The sequence below is a fragment of the Acomys minous genome (assembly GCF_964271855.1).
Source record: "Acomys minous genome assembly, chromosome: 9".
Lineage (NCBI taxonomy): Eukaryota > Metazoa > Chordata > Mammalia > Rodentia > Muridae > Acomys > Acomys minous.
The window spans coordinates 38,895,801-38,917,064 of NC_140490.1; the positions used below are offsets into that span (position 1 = coordinate 38,895,801).

A 21,264-nucleotide genomic window follows, 5' to 3' on the forward strand; every position below is an offset into this window, starting at 1 on the left:
GAGAAAAGAGGAATTAAAAGGCCTTGGACAATAGGTGCCAGGACACAGTTAGATGGAAGGAGCGAGTTCCGGTATAGTGTGTCAGAAGGAGATGCTAGTCTACTCAAGCACAGGGACTCAGGTTCCAAAATAGGGATGAAGAGATGGCTCGGTGTTAAGAGCACTGGCTGCTCTTGCAGAGGACCTGGGTTTGACCATTTGTAACTCCAGTTCCAGGACATCTGATACCCTCTTTGGTCTCCACGAGCATTGCATACATGTGGTGAACTCACACACATGCAGACAAAGCACTCACATATAGGGGAGGGGAATAAGGGGAAAATTGGAGGGAGGGAAGAATGGGAAGATACAAGGGATGGGATAACCATTGAGATGTAACAAGAATAAATTAATAATAAAAAATTTTTTTAAAAGAATAAATAAATAAGTCTGATTATAAAAAGGTTCCAAACATAGACAAGTGATAGAAGTGTCTTGGTTGATAAGGACATGCTGTTTACCTGCACTGAAATATCATCACACTGACCAACAAATACATGCAATTATTATAATTATTATATATTAGCTTTAAGGAGAGATAGATACATATAACTGCAATGTTACTGCAGTCAGGGAAAGCCTGGAGAATGTGAGCAGGCCCGGTATGGGACAGCTGACGAAGGACATTCTAGGTAGAGCTTAGCAAGGATAAGGGCGAAGAGTTGGAAAGAAACGGCAACAACGCTTTGAGGAGGGTCAGTGTTAGGAAGTCAGTGCACAGTGAGAAACTTCCCAGAGGAACTGTAGTCACTCCCGGACAACATATTCCAAGTCAAATAGTGTTATCCTTCTGGAAGGAAGGACTCAATGGATGGTACCTCCTTCCTGATTTCTTGTTACTGTAAAAGTTAGGTGACGGCCTGAAACACACCCATACGTATGGACGCCATCTTTGCATCATCTCTTTTAGGTGGTGGCAGAGAGGCAACCCATAGACCATGGGTCAGGGCAGAACTTTCTAGGCAACATAAGTAGTCAGGATTAAAATGAGACACATGGCCCCCACTTCATCGAAGTTGTGAGGGGAAAGCAGATCTTTCGCTGGCTTTATTGCCACACTGAACTCTCCAGAGACTTGTCAGAAAAAGGTGCAGATCTAGACTTAGAGACACAGGTGTTTTCAATAGGCTAGGAAGCTATCAGGTACTTTGGGGCAGGCATATAGGACTAAGCTGTGGGGAGATTTGGGAAACTTGGTAAGAAGCCATCTCTACCTTGTTTACATCAAAGATGGCCCCTCTTTCCCACTGTGCAGCCAAATTCTGACAATGCCCCCTCTCTCCTGAAAAAAAAAGGAATTCAATAAAGGCCGACATTGTCGCCCACCCTCACCACACATCGCATAATGTTTAGTTTACTCCTGCTGCCAACTAGAGACGATGTGCCTGGCCGAGAGACCTCACGCCTGCTGATCTGACGGCTGCCTCTTACCTGAGTTTACCTCTGAGGATAACTGTCTTGAAACCTCACAGAAACCCAGTTTCTAAACAGTGTACTTTTCCATTTAAAAGAAATGTTTCAAATTAATGTTTGAGGTCAGTCGACAAGCATTCAGTCAGAGTTTGAGTTTCCAGGTATCTCTTCATGGAGACTGGCCAGGAGAACCAGACCACAAAGACTTTGGGGTACGGGTGGGGTGGGCAGGGCAGGCAGGGCAGCCCTCAGGGCAGCTGGAGAACACTTAAGAGTTACACTCGAGGGCTGTGAAGGCCGCTCAGCTGGAAAAAAACACCAGCCCACAAGCCAGCCAACCCAGGCTCAATTCCCAGAACCCACGTGAAAACGCGGGATGCAGTGGTACTTATCTGCAACTCCAAAACTCCTACAAGAGATGAGACAGGAGAACTGAACAGAAACTTGAAGGCCAGCTAGCCTAGAGCACACAACACACCAAAACCAATAGAGTCCCTCCCTGCCTCAGAGACAAGGCAGAGGGAGAGGTCTGACTGCCCCAAACTGTCTCTTGACCTCCATACACTTATACCACAGGAATAATATTTAATAAATAAATTGTAAAAAGGATGTTTAAAGATGCGTGTGGTAGCTGAGGAGGGGGTAAGCCTGGCAGGGCCTAGTAGGGTGTAGCCTGGTGGTGTAGCACGCTTGCCTGGCTGTTCAATTTCTGCACCACCACCCTACCCCCAAAACCTGGACTTGGGATTTTCAGTATAGAATCTACTGATCTCTAGTTGTATGACTTTGGGCAAATTATTCTCTCTGCCTCAGTTTCCCCGTGTATGAAATCCTGAGGATAATTATAGTATTTGCATCAGTACTTCACAGAAAGTCTGCGTTCTGGACGTAGTGATGAAGGAATCCACACCAGAGGACCTGGCAGTACATATACACCTGCAGATGTATACAGCTGTAGAGAATGAGGGTGGCAAATTAGTATCAATCTTATTTGGTGGCTTAATTTACATAAAACACCTAGGATGGGGCTGATATAGCCATAAGTGCTCTAGGTACTAGGCTGTGCCCTGTTGTTTTAGGCAGTACCCTGTCTTAGGACTGAGCTTTGTTTTGTATATTTAACCTGACGTTACCCAGACACATAGTCTGTAAAGAACCTGAGGCTCCTTAAGGCCAGTGCTAACAAGTACAGTTACAGCTTCCTGTGCTTATAGAGAACAGCCCCTCATATACTCACCTAGAATAGGACCTCTCAGAGGTGCATATACGAGGTAGAGCTTCTGTCCCAAACCCTGAGACATTGAGATACTAGCAATCAAATATGGCAAACTGAGGCTACAATGGCCAGAGGAAAACCCCAGTGAGTGGAAGGGGTACCTTATCTTCCCCAATATCCCCAATGTGACCCCTTCATTACACCACCTACAACCGTCCCTCAGCATTTCCACCAACGTGGAGGGGAAAACACAGACCTGGGCTTTCATGGAAAGCATTCTGATTCTCACAACCAGAATTCCTGCCTCTAAAGGGGGGGTGGGGGGTGATCTTTAACTTTTCCTTTAGTGTTTCAGAACACCAGTATTAGAAAAGCATCTTCTCTGAGGAATGGTATTTCCTGGCACAAGACACTCTTTTGTCAAGTGACTCAGACTGATTTTTTTTTTCAATATCAATTGGCCCCAACTTACAGAGAAAAAGTGGGCACTGGGTATCAGTTTGATGTGGGGGTTTTTCCCAGTTTGAAGAGCTTTAAATACGACTGGTCTGGAAGGTGCTGGTAGGCTGAGCTCCAGACTCCCGACAAGATGCTTGTGGCATCCATCCTTGCCTTTGGCCTGCTCTTTGGTTCTGTGCTAGGCCAGGGATGCAACATCAAGAGGGGGATTTTAAACACCAATTACCTAATTGGGAAGCTCAAGGTAGTTTTTTTGGGGCTGGGGAGAGCTGGCACTGTGTGAGCCATGGCCTGGGGGATGGCGAAGGGCACTTTGCTCACCACGGTTATCATCTCTTTGCCTACAGGATGACCCACTCTCAACATGTAGCTGCAGTAGCAACGTGAGTAAATGACCTTAAGAGCCTCCCAAGTGTCTCTGCTCACAGCTAGGATGCTCACACTGTGTTTTCTCTCTTGCAGGCGACCAGCTGCTTGTGTCCTCCCATCCCATCTGTAAGTATAGGCGAAAAGGACCACAGGACACTGTTTTGAAGAAAAATAACACAATTTACTTGACATTCTAAATTATTGTTTAAGTGGAACTGTTATAGTATAGACTTTATCTTTAAGGTGTGTGGATAACTCCTGGATATAATGAGGGAGCAGTTACCCAGACCTGTAGCCATTTGCAGGGCTCACGCTTTAAGCTGGACCTGGGGGAGAGCTGAGCTTGGGACCCTGAGGAGATCAGAAGCCTCATCCTTTGGCCTCTGTGGCTAGGGAACGGTCTGCCTACCTTGGGTCTTCTTGATACAGGATTGTAGCTTATTGAAACATTGAGCCCTGTGCAATGGTGTGTCGCACCAGCAGGTGTGAGAAATTGCTTTGCCTTTCTCAATACTTTCAAACTCACAGCCCCTGGATCTGGACAGGGCCACCAGGTGCATGGCAGAGGCAGCATTGGCTTTCCTGGGACATCGGGGCCCACATTTCCTGTCACTGGAGGAATGACCCCCTCCCACCACCACCACCTTGAATTACTTTAAGATTATATCCTAGAGTGGCAGGGACAAATCCAAAAAAACCATAGCACGAATTTGGGTGGCACTGGTTAAATTAAGTGGCTCTTTAAAATTCTCTTGGTGATTTCTTTCTCAAAGCATCCTAAACGGTTCTTATAAATCCTTTTCATAAGACCTTGTTATTTACCAGGATGATTGTGCCACACCGTGCTTCCAGGAAGGCCTGGCACAGGTGACCAACGTCACACAGAAAACACAGTTCTCAGTTTTTTTCTTCCAAGTGAAAAGGACAGTCGACGTTCTGAGGAACAACAAGTGCCCGGTGAGTTTTGCGTCTGCATGTGACAGCTGATTTCTGAGTGGATGCTGTCCCCAAAGGAGTAAGGCCTCTGGGTCAGAGCCTGTAGCACAGAAACTTGAGAGCCACCTCATGTGCTCGTCCCCCAGCAAAGGAGAGAGGATGGTAAAGTCAGCGTGGGTAGTCCCGGTTGGAAGGGGGAAGGTAAGAAATTGAACCAGAAACAAGATCATCGAAGTGGGATCTGCTGTGGAGTCCATGTTCCCCCCAGTTAAATGGAAACTGCTGATACTTTTGTGTGTGTGTGTGTGTGTGTATATGTGTGTGTAGACCTGGAATCCTGACCACACCCCCCCCAATCAACTCCTATGCAGTCTAGCTAGCCCAGGATCGCCCTTCTTATTCTCCTCACATTCCACTCCTCTCTCCCTGTCCATCAACTGCTCCCCCATGTTTAAGGCACCCTGGGGCTGCCAGGTGCACACTGCTGCAGTTGCTCACTTCTTCTTACCCACTTCCCTCTCTGCAGGGTTTTTCCTGCGAAAAGCCATGCAACCAGACAACAGCAGGCAACACTCTGTCATTCCTGAAGAGTCTCCTGAAAACATTCCAGAAGACGGAGATGCAGAAAAGTCGAACATGAAGATGGATATTATTTATTCTATTTATTGCATTTATAAAGCCTTTTCCTCTTTAATTGTTCCGATGAAGAAATAAACCCAGCTACTCTAGATCAAAACCGGTTGTGTTCCTCTGTTTCCCATTCGGTTTCGGAATAAAGATCCAGGGGGAGGGAGAATACAAGCTGTGTCTCCAGGAGCTTTCTCACGGCTTATTCATTCCTGGTGCTCAGAACAAATAAAGCTCCCAACTTTGTCATCGGTAGAATGGAGCAAATACTTGGTGATAAACGGATTCATGAGCCTGAGCACAGAGCCTGAGCACAGAGCCTGGCTGGTCTGTGGGTGAGCAGCTACACAGAACATAGCTGCTCCGGCCTGTGGAGTCCCCAAACCAAGATACCTTTCCCCATCCCTTCCAAACTTACCACTCAAATGGGACACACAGGGGAGGCCGAGGAAGTGACACATATTTACAATAGCCATTAGATTGAGCATTTAATATTGGCATTGTTTCTAATTGTACCCGGAGACAGAGCCTCCTTTCGTGGCTCAGGGTTGGTGGAAGTAAACTCTAGTATTCCTTTTTCATAAGCATGAAAGTCAAAGCTTTCTAGGTTGGAGGGGTTCGCAAGATCCCTCAGCTGGTGAAAACGTAGAGCAGAGAGCCACTTCCAGCTGGTTCTCCTTGCCAACCTGTCACTCTGCCTGCCTCATTCTGTTGTTCTACATAATATTTCTAGACTGCTTCCTCCGATCATTTGACCTAGGGGTTAAATGGGTTCACCACTGCCCTAGTGCACACCCACCTGTCCAGAAAGCAAGGGTCAGGCAGGGTTCAGATTTCAAGCTCTTTAGCCCTTTTAAAAGTTAATGCACAATTCATGCGCTACGTGTTACATAACACCCATAGCAGGATCCGGGGCAAAATTCTGTAATTAAACGCATCAATATTCTGCAGCGGAACCGAAGGACATTCACACGGGACAGGTCAAGGCTTATAGCCAAGCGAGTCACAACAACCTTGAGTTGGCTGAGCTGTTTGGGTTTGGGGGTGGTGATAACGGATTGGGGAGCCTTATGAGAAAAACCGCTTTGCTCCGGCTTGGGGCTCAGTTACATGCCGTCTGGTTCTGGGTCATCTCCAGGAGGAACAGAGGCTTCTTCAGCTCCTTTCCTGACCAGCACAGTAACCCAGGTGGTTTCCCCTGCTCCTGGGATTTCTGAGTCAGATTACTCATTGTGGTTTGTTGACTGTTACTCACTCAGGATGGCAAGGCAGGGGTGGATGCGGTGGCTGGCATGGTCTCACAGAACCTGACAATGCAACGCCGCAACATAAGCTGCTGCTGGAGGGGCGGGACCAAGCAATCCGAACTGAAGCTCATTGCCACATCAAAACCACCTGCCAGCTTGGTGCTTTCCCTAGCCTTGTCTGTCAAGTCATGTAAGACGAGATTCACTCCTGCAGACAAAGTCTGAGGATGGCTCGCCTGGGGTGAGGAGGGTTTGTCTGGAGTGAGGTGGGCAAAACACTATTAAGACACACCTTGGAGAAAGAAGGAGAAACTGTGGCATTTATTCTGTGTTTGCTGGGCACCAGGCAGTACTGTTACTATGTGTGGCTTGTAGGCTAGTGAGTTGGACCCTCACGCTGACCCCATGAGATAGTCACTGACAGTTGTGTAGGGTAACCTCGTTGTATAGATAAGACTGAAGCCCAGAAGCACATTGTTCAAATGGATAAGCCTGCTGCCCTGTGCAGGTGGCTAAGTCCCAGGAAAATTGCTTCCAGGAACCCAGAGGATAAAACGGGGACTCCCTGGAGAAGCTCTCTGTATCGCAGCCTCGGAATTCAAAGTCACCTCCAGAGGAAGAAGGGGACCATCTTGAGTTGAACATTTCATTTAGAATTCCCAAATTTTCCTCAGAAGTGGCAAAATCACTCCCCCACCATGACCACACCCCCCCTGCAGCTACTGCATAGACTGGAGGCTTGGTAGGAGAAGAAGTGAGGCCCAGTGTGGGGAGGGGAGCAACACCGAAATTTAGGTAGAAAACAAATGAATCAAGTTGCACCTGCGTCCTGAACATCTGAGGGCAAGGTTTGATGACTCAAGAGCTGTGATAAGCATGTAGGTGCCAGCTCAGTGTGACAGTGAGATGCCGTGGGGCTGTGAAATACTAAGGCAGGAAGGTAGGACAATCATTAAAACTCCGGGAGCGGAACCCAGTAGGCCCCTTCCACGCTCAGGGGAACTGAATCTAGTAGGTCCTCTCCATGCTCAGCCAGAGGTCGGAAGCCGTGCTTCTCCGCTTGTCAGGATCCCTGGACTTTGCTGCTGGATCACATGCAGAGAGGATTCTGGGAGTTAGAATCTACCATATGTCCTGGGTATGCAAAGATCCATTCAGTGTTTTGCATCTACCCCACTCCAAGTGTCCTTATGAGCTGTTCACTTGAAGGCACAAAGCAGCAGCTATGGCTCTCAGGGCTTCCTGCAGACCAGGCCCAAGGAACACAGATGCATCCATCCTTTGTCAACCTCCCAACAAACACTAAACAGCCCAGAACCGGAGACGAAGACTGAGGCATGAGCAAGCAGAATGTGGAGATTTTGCAGACAGCCACTGAGGCTGGAATCCAAGGAAAGGACAACACCCAGGGACAAGGAAAGCCAAGAGACAAGAAGGGAAGTGTCAAGGACCCACGCTCTGCCACCTAAGGCCACAAGCTAGTAGACTGCCCCCCCCAAGGGGTTTGGTTGACCTCTGCTGCCATCAAGTGGCAATTCTATGGTATACAAACTAAAGACGCTTTTGAGGGATGGTGTTTCTTGTCCTCAAGATGACCCACAAGGCCCACACTACTTTCACATGACTCTAAGATACCACCTTCCTCTCCACTCTCATTTTCTTATACGTTCATGTGGTTTTCTAAGGTGTGCACAGCGGGAGACTCTTCCTGGCCTCTGAATATACCGTCCTTCCAACCCAACTGTGCAGCCAAGGTAGGGCGTGCCTACCTGACACGTCCTGGGATGCAATGGAAGAGGCACTCTGGGTCCACCTCGGCATTCTCTGCCATGCCAGTAGCATTACCTCGCCAGCCTCCTCAGTACCTGCAGGTGATGCTGAGATGGGGATGAAGCTGGCCTCTTCCTGCTAAAGGGTCTGATACCCTGGCATGAAAGCTCTTCTGGAGCTCCTCTGTTCCCAATCCTTGAGACAGTGGCTGCACGTGGCAGGTGTTCCGATAAGTGATGAGGGCCCTTACAGCCGTGGGCTGAGAGCTACCCAGGGAACTGAGTGAGCTCTAAGAGCTGTGGAAGGTGGAAATGGAAAAAAGCAGCCTGAGGGAGCTTCTGCGGAGAACAATCATGTTGGCCTCTAGGGGGCAGCAGTGATTTTTAGGTGCTAGGTCCAGATTGCACACAGGTGGGATGGGATGGGGCAAACCAAGGAACATCCTTAAAGGTTTGTTTTTAGCAGGGCTGTGAAGACAGCTCCCTCTCTGGGATTTGCGATCACGTTAGACTGCATTTCTGCATGGCTGGTGGTGGCTTCCCAGGTGACAGTTCCGGGCAGGATTCTGAAGTCATGTTCAGGAGTGTGCTGAGAGACGTTCTGTGGTGGAGTAGGAGTGGCTGCTGAGGGCACAGAATTGGAAGTGACATCACAAACAGGTGCCACATATTAGCAACACTGTCTCCTATGTGGTACCCAAAGGAGATAAAAACAGAAGCATAAAATCACACTGGGAAGCAGAGCGTGTATTTTATTATGGTTTCCATGTAAAAGTCAGGACCAGAGAATACCCACCCTCCGCAAGCTCAGACTGCCACCTGCCACTCACAACACTAATATGTGACACTGCTTGGGCCTATGAGAGAATCTAGATTTTTCTCTCCTATGTGTTGCTTTCCAGACACTGTGCCCTCCTTTCCCACCTCAAGGATGGGGGCGAGGGAGGGAGGGATGAAGTACAAGTCTACACTGGATTTCCATCATCCATGGGACCGGAATGGTTTGCCTGCTCTTCCCAGGTTCACATCCAGAGCTGAAAGAGATGGCTTGGCGGCTGCCTGATCGATCCATGGTCTGCCGCTTCCTTCCAGCACCCGGACTGGAGAGACAGTCTGCAATCCCAAAGGCAGTCAGTCCAAGCTCAATATGCTGGCTGTGGCCCACCTGGCACAGAACAGGGACAGCTGGCTTGTCCCTCTCTCTCCAGTGCTGGTTCTACAGGTTCCGTCAGCACCAGCCTGCAGTGGGATGAGGCCTGGGAGGTGAGAGGGACTGTAGAGAGCCCTCTTCTGAGTTGTGGCCAGGAGGATCTAGGCTCAGACAACGCACATGGAGACGGCTTTTGTGCTACAGAGACGGGTAGCAATCACCAGCACGCTGCAGTCAGTCAGCACCGCTGTCTGGGATTGTTTCTAAATGTTCAAAACAAGGTGGCTCAGGAAGAAAATGTCTCCTTTCTTTGGGTAGGAAGCTCCGGGCAGACAGAACGTAGGCTCCTGGGTCTGAAGAACAAATGCCAGGGTAGGACATAGGCCGGCACTGTTCTGGAAGGCCTCTGGCACCCAGATCCTGAAAGGGCGGAGACTGACGACACAGGAGGACTCCCGAGCAAACCTAAGAACTGCTTACGGCGGGCTGGGACCTTCTTTCTCAAACTATCCCACAATAAAACAAGGACCCCACAGAGTTCTCACTGAGCCTCCCATCTGGGTCACGAGGAGTCTGGAAGGAAACAGCTAAGGCCGGATGAGAAGGAAAGTGCAGTCACCCTGTGACTCTGGGGAACTGTGCCTGCTATCCCGTGCCTATATTTGGAAGCAATTTTTATTGACCCTGTGCTTGGGACTCTGGAGACAGGCCCCATCCCACTACTTCTTAGGGTCTGCAGCATTCCAGGGTCATCTGAGACCCACTGTCTCCTCCATTCCTGGGACTAGATGAGGAGGGAGGCACTGCTATGCACATCTTCAGAGAGTTCCTGTGTGGCCTGCTCCAAACCTTTGCAAGTGGAAGCCCAGGCTCGCCAGAGGACCTGGAGTTCGTGGCTCCCGGTTGGAACAGGGTGGCAAACACTTGGAGTGGAGTCTGTTCCAGACAAAGGTGCTGGGGACCACTCATTCCCACTTGGGGGAGCCTCTTCCTACCCCCTATCTCCACTGCCACCCTTAGAGGCTTTTTTCTAAGGAGACAGGTTTCCAAGCCCTTTGCAGGGGAGGGGACATTCAGAAAGAAAAGCTTCCAGCTGGCTCAGCTACTGCTCTCAAATGCCGAATCTAGGACAGTCATGACTTGGCTCTCTAGAGACTTCCTCTGGTCTCCTTAAAGAGCCAGTCCTCAGGGTGGCCAAGAGTGGCATAGTATGACAACTCGGACAATTGCCCAGTCACTCTGGGATCTGAGGTCTTGGTTTGGCTTGGAAGCCATTTTGTAACCACGTGGGGCAGGTTAGGCAGGAAGGCAGCTGCTCTGTGCAAAGTTGGCTCTGGCCTAAGGCCACGGCTGGACCTTATGGTGACTGCAGAAATTCTTGCTCTGCTTTCTGCAGTTTCTATATTTTCCTACAATATAAAAATGCATTGATTTGTTATAGGATTTTTTAAAATAATTTTTCCCTGTTAAAGGGGATGGATGGAGCCATGTGGTGGTGGTGCATACTTTTAATCCCAGCACTTAGGAGGCCGAGGTAGGTTGATCGCTGTGAGTTCGAGGAGTCCAGGCTAGTCAAGGCTACACAGAGGAACCCTGTCTCAAAAACCAAAAAGGAGAGGGCAGGTGATGGATGCAGGTTACATCCTAAGCAGCACAGTGTTAGGAATGGAACTATGTCCCTGCCTGCCCTGCTTTGTCCTGAACATGATCCAAATACAACAGGCTGTACCGAGAGCTTTAATTATGTGAATTGACTTACCGCCCCTTTTCACTTTATATAAAGGGAGTAAAAAAACAGAGAAGCTGTGTCAGGATTCTAGTAAAGGGCTGCACGGGTCTATTTACAGCCAAGTTATAGGTTCTCCATGGTCAGCCCAATGGATGGCCCTCTCTGCCTGCCTGCATCTAGGACCTGGCACACTGTGCTTCCTTCCCAGCATCCCTCGCAGCATGGGGTTGGAGGGCAGTAGCTGGGCTGCTAGGCTCCCCTGATGGTGGTCATCCTCCTTGGGAGAATGGGCATTCATAGAGAAGGAGGGAAACGGCTTCTCGTTGATGAGAAAGTCCAGGGATTGACCCCTGCATCTTCTGAGCTTGGCAAGGGACAAGTTTGTGTGAAGGGAGGAGCAGCAACAGGAGGGAGGGAGGCATAGTGGCCAGGGAAAGTGCTGGGCAGCCATCAGAGAAAGGAAGGAGGGAGGAGAGCTGCTGTGTATGAGGGGAGGGGTAGAAGAGTTGAGGGGAGGGAGGTTAGCGGGGGGGGGGGGTTGAGGGTACATAGACCCTCCACTGGGAAGAATGAATGGGACAGCAGGCAGCTAGGGAGTCTGCAGTAGGCAGGCAACATCTCAGCTAAGAAACGAAGCTGCCATCCTGAAAGAGGAGACTTACAACTAGAGCTGGAGGTCAAAGAGGCAGCAACACCAAAACCTAGAGGGAGTTGGCTCAAGGCACAGAAGAAACACAGACTCCCAGGAGAAGGGGACGTGGGTGGGAGAGGAGAAAGGTGTTCAGGGTGGGGGCCGGGCTGGAGCAGGAAGTGGCCTCAGGAACTGACTCCCCCCACAGAATGAAGCAGAAAGCTGCTGAGGGCATTTGAGCAAGACATTAGATGCACAGTGCTACACTAATCCTTCCTCACAATGAGAAAGGAAAAGCTGAGGACTCGGACTGTGAGAGGCAAGGAACAGCCTGTCCCCTGGAGCTTTGCAAGGAGTGTGTTAAGCTCAGTAGGAAGCGGGGAAATGGCCCTGTGTAGGCATGGGATGGCCACTGGAGTCGGTGTCCTCAGAGCACGGATCACTACATTTAAGGAAGAAGCTAAAAGCGCTTCTCTCCAAGGACCATGAAAGCTGCGAATGGGGAAGAAGGCAGGAGAACTGGCTGTGAGATGGAAATCTGTGCCCATCTCAGTCAATGGAGACCCAGCGCACCACTGCCCACCATGGCTGCTTCAGAACCGCAACACGATGGTGAGAAGGCAAGCCTCGCTGCTGCTAGACTTAGCCCAGAGGACAGAGGGGACATTTCAGAAGCGCGTGACAGTCTCGTGAGGAAGAACAGAGTCCGAGCGTCAACCTTGGCTAGGGAGAAAGCACACTGACCTGATGCTTATGTGCCTGTCATAGTGTGGTCACCACGGAGTGCCTTCAGTGAGAGCTCGTACCCGAGGAACATGGCTGCACTCATGGGGAATCCACGCACAGCGTTCACAGTGATACCCCTGAAAAATACCTTTGTGCGGGAGTTGGGGGTCAGTTATCCGAGGTTAACCCTCTGCAGGGCCAACACACGGTCTCAGCAGCACTGCTTCTCAGGGTACTGGAATGACTGTGCCTGCAGTGTTGCCCAGCCCTGGCCAGAGCAGAGCCCAAAAGCTCTATATGTGGGAAGCCTCTGGCATGTCCCATGACATCTGTGATGGCGCTTGCCTATACGGGCTCTGTAGTGCATCTACTGAGGGCTTCGGCAAGCCCAGATCTGAGCAGTTCTTTGCTGGTATGGTTCTAAGCAATTATGTTTATTTTCTCTGTTTCTCTCTCTCTCTCTCTCTCTCTCTCTCTCTCTCTCTCTCTCTCTCTCTCTCTCTCCTTCCTTCCCTCCCCCTTCCTCCCCACCCACCCTCCACACTGCCACTCTCCGTGTTCTGGAATCTCCATATAAAGCATCCAGCCACACTCAGTGACAGTGTTAAGTGCTGTGTGTCCTACACCATCCCCAACGTGGTAGAAGACAGATCCAGTACAATGCTTAAGACCACAAGCAAGGATATAGTCACAACCTGGGTGGGTGACAACATCTCCAATTATAGGGGCAATGTTGGGCTGCTAAAGGGAGTTCCAGGGAATAACCCAGACAATGATTCTTCAAGTTTTTCCTAGTGCCCGCTGAACCAGTGGGCACCCAGTGAGTATGCATCACCTGTGGGAGCTGAGGTAACACGGTCTGAATCGAGAAGCTGCTAACCTCCACCTCCGCGGTGACCTGTCACCTGTGTTCTGTCTTCAATTCCTAGGCAATGCTATGACATGCCTCCCATGAGCTCCTCACGCCCCACATCTTTCTGCTTGGTACCAGGTGGACACAATGAGACATGGGCAACCTATAATCTCGTAGATGTGATAGGCTCACTCCAGAGCAATCAACAGCAATTTTACCAAACAGTGGTGGGAACAGAAAGGGGCCTAGGAAGCTGCCCTCCCCGCCAGGTGTTCTCAGGAAACTTTGCCATCAAGAGGTAAGCCCTTTCCCAAGCATGACCGGATTGCTGTCAGGACAGGAACCGAACCTTCTCCCACACGAAATCATTTCAAAGTTTAAGGCACGGAGTGGGCCATTTTCAGAAAGAGGCAGCCAGCCTTTGCCTGTGTCCAGTTGCAGGGGCCACTGGCAGCCACAACAGGACTCAGGTTGGCCTAGGAGAGGAGCCCATGGACAAAGTGCTGGAGCCACCACACTCAGCACTCCTTTCCGATGCCTAACCATATTGGAATTCCTCAGGCTCACCCAGAGTGACTGAGTAATAGCAAGACTGAATCCAGCTCCAAGCAGGAAAATTCCATGCTGGGTGCCCAGACTGCCTGTAACCTTGGCTTGACTCTGCTCCGAGGCAGAGCCAGGTAGGCCCAGCCTAGAGCACAGCCTCAGAAAACAACACTCAGGACTTAGGGGCCAAGACGCTCCTCACAAAGCCTCCATGGCTCCCTACTACCTGGGACATGTCTACACTCCTCCCTGGCCTGTGATGGCCCTCCTGCCCCAGCCTTATATTCTCTCTGGCTGCCTGTCCCATCTGTCTCCCAGGGTCATCTCTGGTCCCCTCTCTTTGGATGCTCTCCAGACCTGTTCGCAGCCTCCGTCCATCCAACCAAGGCCACCCCAGAGTGACCTTCCCAATCTCAGAATGCCCGAACAGTTCCCCACGGCCCAGAACTCAGTAGTCCCTGACAGGGCGAAGAGCACAGTCTGTGTGGTGGTTCCCCTGGTTTCAGCACTCACGGGTACCTGGCTCTGAGGAGAGCTCCTATAATTACTTGTCAAATGAGTCCCTGAAGGATGAAAAGTGGATGAATGACAGAAGACTACCCTGTGCTGGGGAAGTCTTGGCAGTAGTAGCTGTGGGGGAGGGGTGTGGGGGGGCACGAAGTTAGGGTATGCTTTATGGGCCGATTACTGGTTTTCTTGTTTTACTGCCCTAAAAACTAAGTGCGCCTTAGGGTCAGGTGCATCTTATTGTCTGAAAAATATGGCAGCATTAGGACTTCATACCTGTAAAGGACAGGACCACCAGGCAATCGACCCTGGCCACTCAGGAAGCTTGACTACCACACACTCTGCTCTCCAGCCCAGAGCTGACCTCATCACACCACCAAGGCTCAACTCCAGCCTCCCCAGTTCAGGAGCCATAGCTACACAGCCCAAGACAACCTTCTCAGAGCAGACAGAGAATAGGACCAAAGCCCCAGGTGCTGTGTGGTGGTGGGTTCCTAAACCATGGGCTTCTGGGTTTCCCCTGTCGCAGCAACCCTTGAGTTATGAAGACCAACCTGTCGCCAGTGTCAGGAGTGCTTTCTGAGCTCTAGTTATTACTGAGTTCCCCTTCCACGCGAAGGTGTACTGTGCAGTGCTGGCAGACCACTGATGCAGCACAACAGAAGGCATGCACAGGACCACTGCACGCAGAGGAGGATACACAAGAGTCTCGGTAATGGAAGGAATAATTGACACGAGAGGAATACCTGGGCTGAGCTGGCTCGGCGGGTAAGAACACTCGCTGCTCTTTCAGAGGACCAGAGTTCAACTCCCAGCACCCATGCCGAATGGTTCACAACTGCCTGTAACTTCAGCTCCAGGCTATCAGGTAAGCCTCTCCTAGACCCCAACGGTACTTGCCCTCAAATGTGCATGTGTCAGTGCTGGAGAGATGGATCAGCAGGTAAGAGCACTGTCTACTCTTCCAGAGGTCCTGAGTTCAATTCCCAGCAATGGCATGGTAGCTCACAACTATCTATACTGGGATCTGATGCCCACTTCTAGCATGCTGGCATACATGCAGGCAGAACACTGTATACATAATAAATAAATAAATAAATAAATAAATCCTTTTTAAAAATGTGCACATATATCTCCCCAACCCCACATGCACACATAACTACAGAAAAAAAATTGCTGAGCTAGCCCTGGGACCTAAGATACAGGGGCATCCACAGACCAGGGAGCCTCAGTTTGTTGTTCTGTCTTAGTCTCAGAATTAGGAAAGGACAGGGAGGTAGTTATGGTGAGCTGAGAGCTCAAGTCAGCACATCAGAAGGGCACAGGTAACAGGAGCTTGGGCTCAAACAGGGAAGTGAAAAAGCCCTTGGTGGCAGAAACAGATCTTAGCTAATAACAGCCTTCACATGCAGGCTCAGTTTTCAGAGTTGCCTGTCTGCATTAGAAGCACCTTCTGTATACCTGGCCCACAGCTGTATTGGTATACAGCAGGTGATTAATACCCAGAGGCCTCGAAAATTCAAAGTCAGGTTCTCTACCTGCTCGGCTCTCAGTGCCGAGATTGCTTAGGACACTGCCAACACATGCGGGTGAGAGAGCCTAGCTCGGGGGTTCTTAACTTTCCTGATGCTGCGACCCTTTAATACAATTCCTTATGCTGTGGTCATCCCAACTTTAAATTATTTCATCACTACTTCATACATAACTGTAATTTTGTTACTATTATGAATTGTAATGTAAACATCTGATGTGCAGGATATCTGAGATGTGACCCTGTAAAAGGGTATGTCAATACCCAAGGGGGGGTCACGACCCACAGGTTGAAAACCACTGCTCTATACAGACTATTAGCCACTCCAGGGGGTACAGTTTGGGGAATTTTAAAAGACTGAGACAACCTGCCCAGTCCACAGACTGCAAAGCTAAATATGGCCAGCAGAGGCCTCTGGTGCACAAATTAAAAAAAAAAAAAAAAAAAAAAAAATATATATATATATATATATATATATATATATATATATTAAATACAGCTCTGGCAAACAAGGGACACTTGTCCAACACAGGGTAAGTAACAATATAAGATGTAGGGAAGACAAGAGATCAGAAGTTCAACTGCCCCTCACATTCATGCAGGAGACTGTAATGTCCAGTGCTGGCAGACCGCTGCTGCAGCACAGAAGAAGACATGCACAGGACCCCTGCACACAGAGAAGGATACAAGACAGTCTTGGTAATGAAAGGAACAGATGAAGAAAGGAAAACTAGGAAAGAATCCACATGTTCAACATAGCAAGCCAGCAAATCCCCGTTACTGATGGGAGAGACAGAAGAGAACCAATGGTAACCCAAGCAGTGAGAAAAATAACAACAGTCAGGGCAGGAATTAGTAAACCCCTCTCACTGTTAGCCTTCAACGTAAAGGCCACCAACTCAGCACAAGAGAGACTCAGACTGACTGACTGGACTAAAAGATCAACCCAGATGTCACTGTCTGCAAGAAACACACCCCCACTTGTGCACACCCAAAGTCTAAGGGTGAAAGACAACCTATCCGGAGGCTGGAAGATAAAAACAAGCTGGCATAGCTATTTTGATATCTGATAAAGTAGACGTCAAACCAAAATTGGAAGAGATAAGAAGGTCACTATATATGAAGGAAGGGAACAGTTCATCAAGAAGACAGAGCAATTGTAAACATATACACATCAAATGGTAGACACCCTGTTTCCAAAATAAACACTATAGGACATTAAAGGTCACAGAGATCCTGTTATAATAGTTGGTAATTAAGCGTCCCAATCTCATGTAAAGATGGACCATCAATCTAAAAGTAAACAAACAAAAACCTCTTAACCTTAAATTGTAAGGCAGATTAAATAGACTTAACAGATATGAAGAAATGTTCCACCCAACATTTACAGAATAGGTATTCTTCCAAACAGCGTGAGCGACCTTCTCTAACAGGGGCCTCAAATCAAATCTCTGCAAATAGAAAAGCCTACAAATAGTGTTTCTTACCAAATTATAACCAATTAAAACTAAAACTCAGTAACAAGATACAGTATAGAAACTGCGAAAATTCAGGAAGGTGAAACCACATATTCTTCAATAATTCTTAAATGTTCATTGAAGAAACCAGATAGAAAATTTAAAGATTCCTAGAATCAGATGAAAATGAAAACACAGACCTATCAGAAAATTCAGGATACAGATAAGGCAGTCCTAAGAGGAATGTCTGAATGCTTACACATAAAACCCAGAGCAATCTTAAAAAACAATGCAATGGTGCACTTCAAAGTCTTAGAAAAACAGCTAGGCACTGGTGGCATGCGCTATTAATCTCAGCACTCAGGAGGCTCTATCAGGCAGATCTCTTAAGTTTGAGGCCAGCCTAATCTACAGAGTAAGTTCCAGGACAGCCAGGGCTACACAGAGAACCCCCGCCCCAGAAAGCACAAAACAACAAAGTCTTAGAAAAACAAAGACTAAAGTGGTTGTACAAGTTTGCACTCCCACCAGCAATGGAGGAGTGTTCCCCTCTCTCCACATCCTCTCCAGCGTGTGCTGACACTTGAGTTTTTTGTCTTAACTATTCTAGTAGGTGTGAGACGGAATCTCAGAGTCATTTTGATTTGTATTTCCCTGATGACTAAGGACACTGAGCATTTCTTTAAGTGTTTCTCAGTCATTCAGTAGTCATCTGTTGGGAATTCTCTATTTCTTAATTGGGTTATTTGGTTTGGTGGTACACAATGGAATATTACTCAGCTATTAAAACTAAGGAAAACTTGGAATGCGCAGGCAAATGGATAGAACTAGAAATAATCATCCTGAGTGAGGTGACCCAGACCCAGAAAGACACACGTGGTATATGTTCACTTATAAGTGGATATTAGTCCAACACAGATGTCCTCTGAGTGGTGGATTGGGACAGATGCTGGGACTTGCTGCTGGATTCCAGGTGAGAGTGGTATGGAAGAATGGGGGGAGGGAAGGACCCAGAGGGTTTAGGAGCCCCACAAGAGGACCATCAAGGTTGGCAGATCTGAACCCAGGGGAACCTGCACAAACTATTGCACAAAGCAAGGACAATGCATACAGTGAACCTAGACCCCTGTTCAGATATAGCCAATGGACAGCTGTGTGGTTGTGAGGAGAATGGGTAGCACCTCTGACATGAACTCTGGTGTCCCCAATTTGATCACTTGGTGGGGAGGCCCAGTGGCACACAGAGGAAGGGGAAGCAGGCTATCTGGAGAAGATCTGTTATGGTGGGGGAGGAGATCCCTTTTTGTCAGAGGTCTAGGGGGAGAGGAATAGGGCAAAAGAGGAAGAGAGGGTGAGAACAGAAAGATACAAGTGAGGGAATAACAATTGGAATGTAATCTGAGTAAATTGTAATAAAAATTTAAAAACAAAAAACCCCAGTAACAACAAAAAAGAAAACCAAGGACTAGCCAAGTCCCCATGCAGTAGGTGGTAATAAAAAATCATAAACATCAGGACAGAGCTCAGTGAAATGGAAACTTTTAAAAACATACATAGAGTCAAAGAGTTGGTTCTCTGCAAAAATAAGCAAGATTGGCAAACCCCTAGCCAAACTAACACACACACACACACACACACACACACACACACACACACACAGGAGAAGAGAGAGAGAGAGAGAGAGAGAGAGAGAGAGAGAGAGAGAGAGAGAGAGAGAGAGCTAACATTAAAGTTAGAAATGAAAGGCTGAGATTGCCACAGATCCCAATGATATCCAAGATCTACTGAGGAATAGTCAGACTCTCCGTGTTTTAAACAACTGGAAGCCTAGACAGAACTGAAAAGATCCTAGACCCATATGACCTACTAAATTAATTCAAGAGGATATAAACAATTTAAAGATATAGAACAATCAATGTGATTTAAACTGGAATTTAAAAAAACAAAAAACAAAACAAAAAAAAAACAGCCCAGAGTGGGACAGATTCACTGCTGAATTAAGTATTTAAAGAAGAGTTGAAACTAGTGCTCCAGGAACTTCTATAAAACAGACAAGGAAGAAACACAACTAAACTCATTCCACAAAACTAGCTGGTAGCCCTGACACCAGCAGCAGATAAAGACCGTGAAAGGGAATTTATAGACCAAATTTCCTGATGAACAAAGACACAAAATTTCTCCATAGAACTCCTGCAAAACTAATTAAAGAGCAGAATAAAAAGCTCATATGTCATGCCCAGGCTGGTTTCATTCCATGGATGGCTTGATCAGACATATACAAACTAATATTAATAGACAAAAATCACATGATCGCCTCAACAGTTTAACATCCTGTCATGAGAACAGCCTCGAAGAAACTAAGACTAAAAGAAACATACATCAACACACTTGAGGCCATGGATAACAAACTACAGCCAGTATCATATTAAATAGGGGGAAACTAACTAAAAACTTTCCTCTAAAATCTAAAGTGAGACAAGGGTGCCCATGGTCTCCCCTCCTGCTCAATACAGCATGGAAGTCTTCACTGCGGTAATATTATGAGAGGGAATGAAAGGAAAACAAATAGAAAGAGAAGAGGTCAATTTGTCCCTATTTGCAGATTCCCATCATTTCATCCCTAAAGCCTAAGTAATCCACCCTGCCCCCCCCCGAAAAAAAAAAAAAAAACCTCTCAAGACTTGGTCCACATTTTCAGCAAAACAGCAGAGTACAAAATCTACATACAAAATCCAGTAACATTTCTATATACCAATAACAAACTTGCTGAGAAGGAAATCAGAGGGTGAAAAGAAAAAAAAAAAGGTCCCATTCACAATTGCCTCATAAAGCATGAAATATCTAGGTATAAACTTAACTAAGGACAGGCTGGTAACCTCCACCTCACCCCAACTTTAGCCTCACCATCCCATGTCTGAGCCCTCTGGCAGGCTGCTGCTGACCCAGAGGTCTATAGGACACTTACTTTAAGGCCTTCCTGCTGGTAACTCTGGGTGATGCAGTCCAAGACACCTTTGTACTTGTTTAAATAGACCCCATCAGCTTGCATCCGGCTTTTCACGACATCCATTGGAGTTGCTGTTGCCCAGGAAACCGCTCCTGCAAAGTCAGAGAAACCAAGTGTGTAGGAGCTGGGCTGACTTGGGTCTTCAACGCCTGGCTTACTGAGCTGACATCCTCCAGAAACACCTTAAGTAGAGGGGGAAGCAGACTGGGAGCAGGACTTCTGGTCCTCTCTTCACCCACTCTTGGACCTATAAGCCTCCTGAACCTCCTCTGTGAAGGGGACACCATGCCATGTGTTTTAGTTTGCTGTGGGAACGCTGTGGGAGCCTGGAGCAGGAGACCAGGCCACGGTGGCACGCCACACGTGGCAACATTCATCAGGGGGATCGCAACTGCTTCATAGCAGCTTTTCCCAAGTTGGCAGAGAAAGCTCAGGGTGAGACTTGTGACCAAAGGCTTGCAGCCACCTGCAGGGGTTTCATTTGAATCTGAGGAAGCTAAACAAAGCCTGGCCTGTCATAAAGACTGCTTGCTGGGAGAGGCCAGCCCAGGACTGCATAAAACTGAGGGACCACATATAGGGGTCAGCTCAGAAGTTCCAGGTTGAGCATTTGTTTGACCTTAAATGATTAGGAAAACAGTGATTGGATTTTTTTTTTTAAACACACAAATTGGCACATTCTTGGCTGGGGAGAGACAACAATCCAGTGTCAAAGTCCAGGGCTAGGTTTTGTAGCTGCTGCCCAGCAGCTCTCCAAGGAGACCTCAGCACACCCTGGACACTCTGCCCATGCAGGCCTCCAGTGCCCTAGAGGTCTGCCATGGCCTCGGAAGCCTGCCTAGGTGCCTACTCTCTCCTGCCCTTGCCAGGGCTCTTGGCTGCTTCCCAGCATGTGCCTGGGATACGCAGCCCTCAGTCATAGTGAGGATGTCATAAAAACGAGGTTGGCAGGCCCCTGGCGCATGTTTGCCACACAGATTAGAACAGATGAAAACTTGGCAGGCGGCGTAGGAGTGGGAGGGTAGGGGAGTGGGGGGTGGGGGATGGGCAGT

The 21,264-nt window shown here is 48.3% G+C and overlaps 2 protein-coding genes across 12 annotated transcripts in view; one reads left to right on the plus strand and one right to left on the minus strand.

The window, feature by feature from the left end:
- SLC25A48 (solute carrier family 25 member 48) overlaps window positions 1–21,264 on the minus strand; it is a 138,379-nt gene that overhangs the window by 1,586 nt on the left and 115,529 nt on the right. For 5 of the 11 annotated variants that reach the window (XM_084796901.1, XM_084796906.1, XM_084796902.1 and 2 more), the window contains 2 exons: window positions 20,171–20,304; window positions 9,097–10,634 (listed from right to left, as the gene is read on the minus strand). In XM_084796901.1, the coding sequence (XP_084653027.1) occupies window positions 10,374–10,634; window positions 20,171–20,304 (395 nt within the window). In that variant the 3' untranslated portion in view covers window positions 9,097–10,373. Of the gene's footprint in view, window positions 1–5,075; window positions 8,762–8,807; window positions 10,635–12,329; window positions 12,460–20,170; window positions 20,305–21,264 lie in introns of those variants that run through there. The other 6 variants (XM_084796903.1, XM_084796904.1, XM_084796907.1 and 3 more) reach the window with 6 other exon arrangements.
- On the plus strand, window positions 3,258–5,079 carry IL9 (interleukin 9; the record flags this gene model as incomplete). The annotated part of the gene is made up of 5 exons (XM_084795321.1): window positions 3,258–3,371; window positions 3,475–3,510; window positions 3,590–3,622; window positions 4,322–4,453; window positions 4,959–5,079. The coding sequence occupies 5 exons, from the start codon at window positions 3,258–3,260 to the stop codon at window positions 5,070–5,072; spliced, it is 429 nt and encodes a 142-aa protein (XP_084651447.1). The 3' UTR covers window positions 5,073–5,079.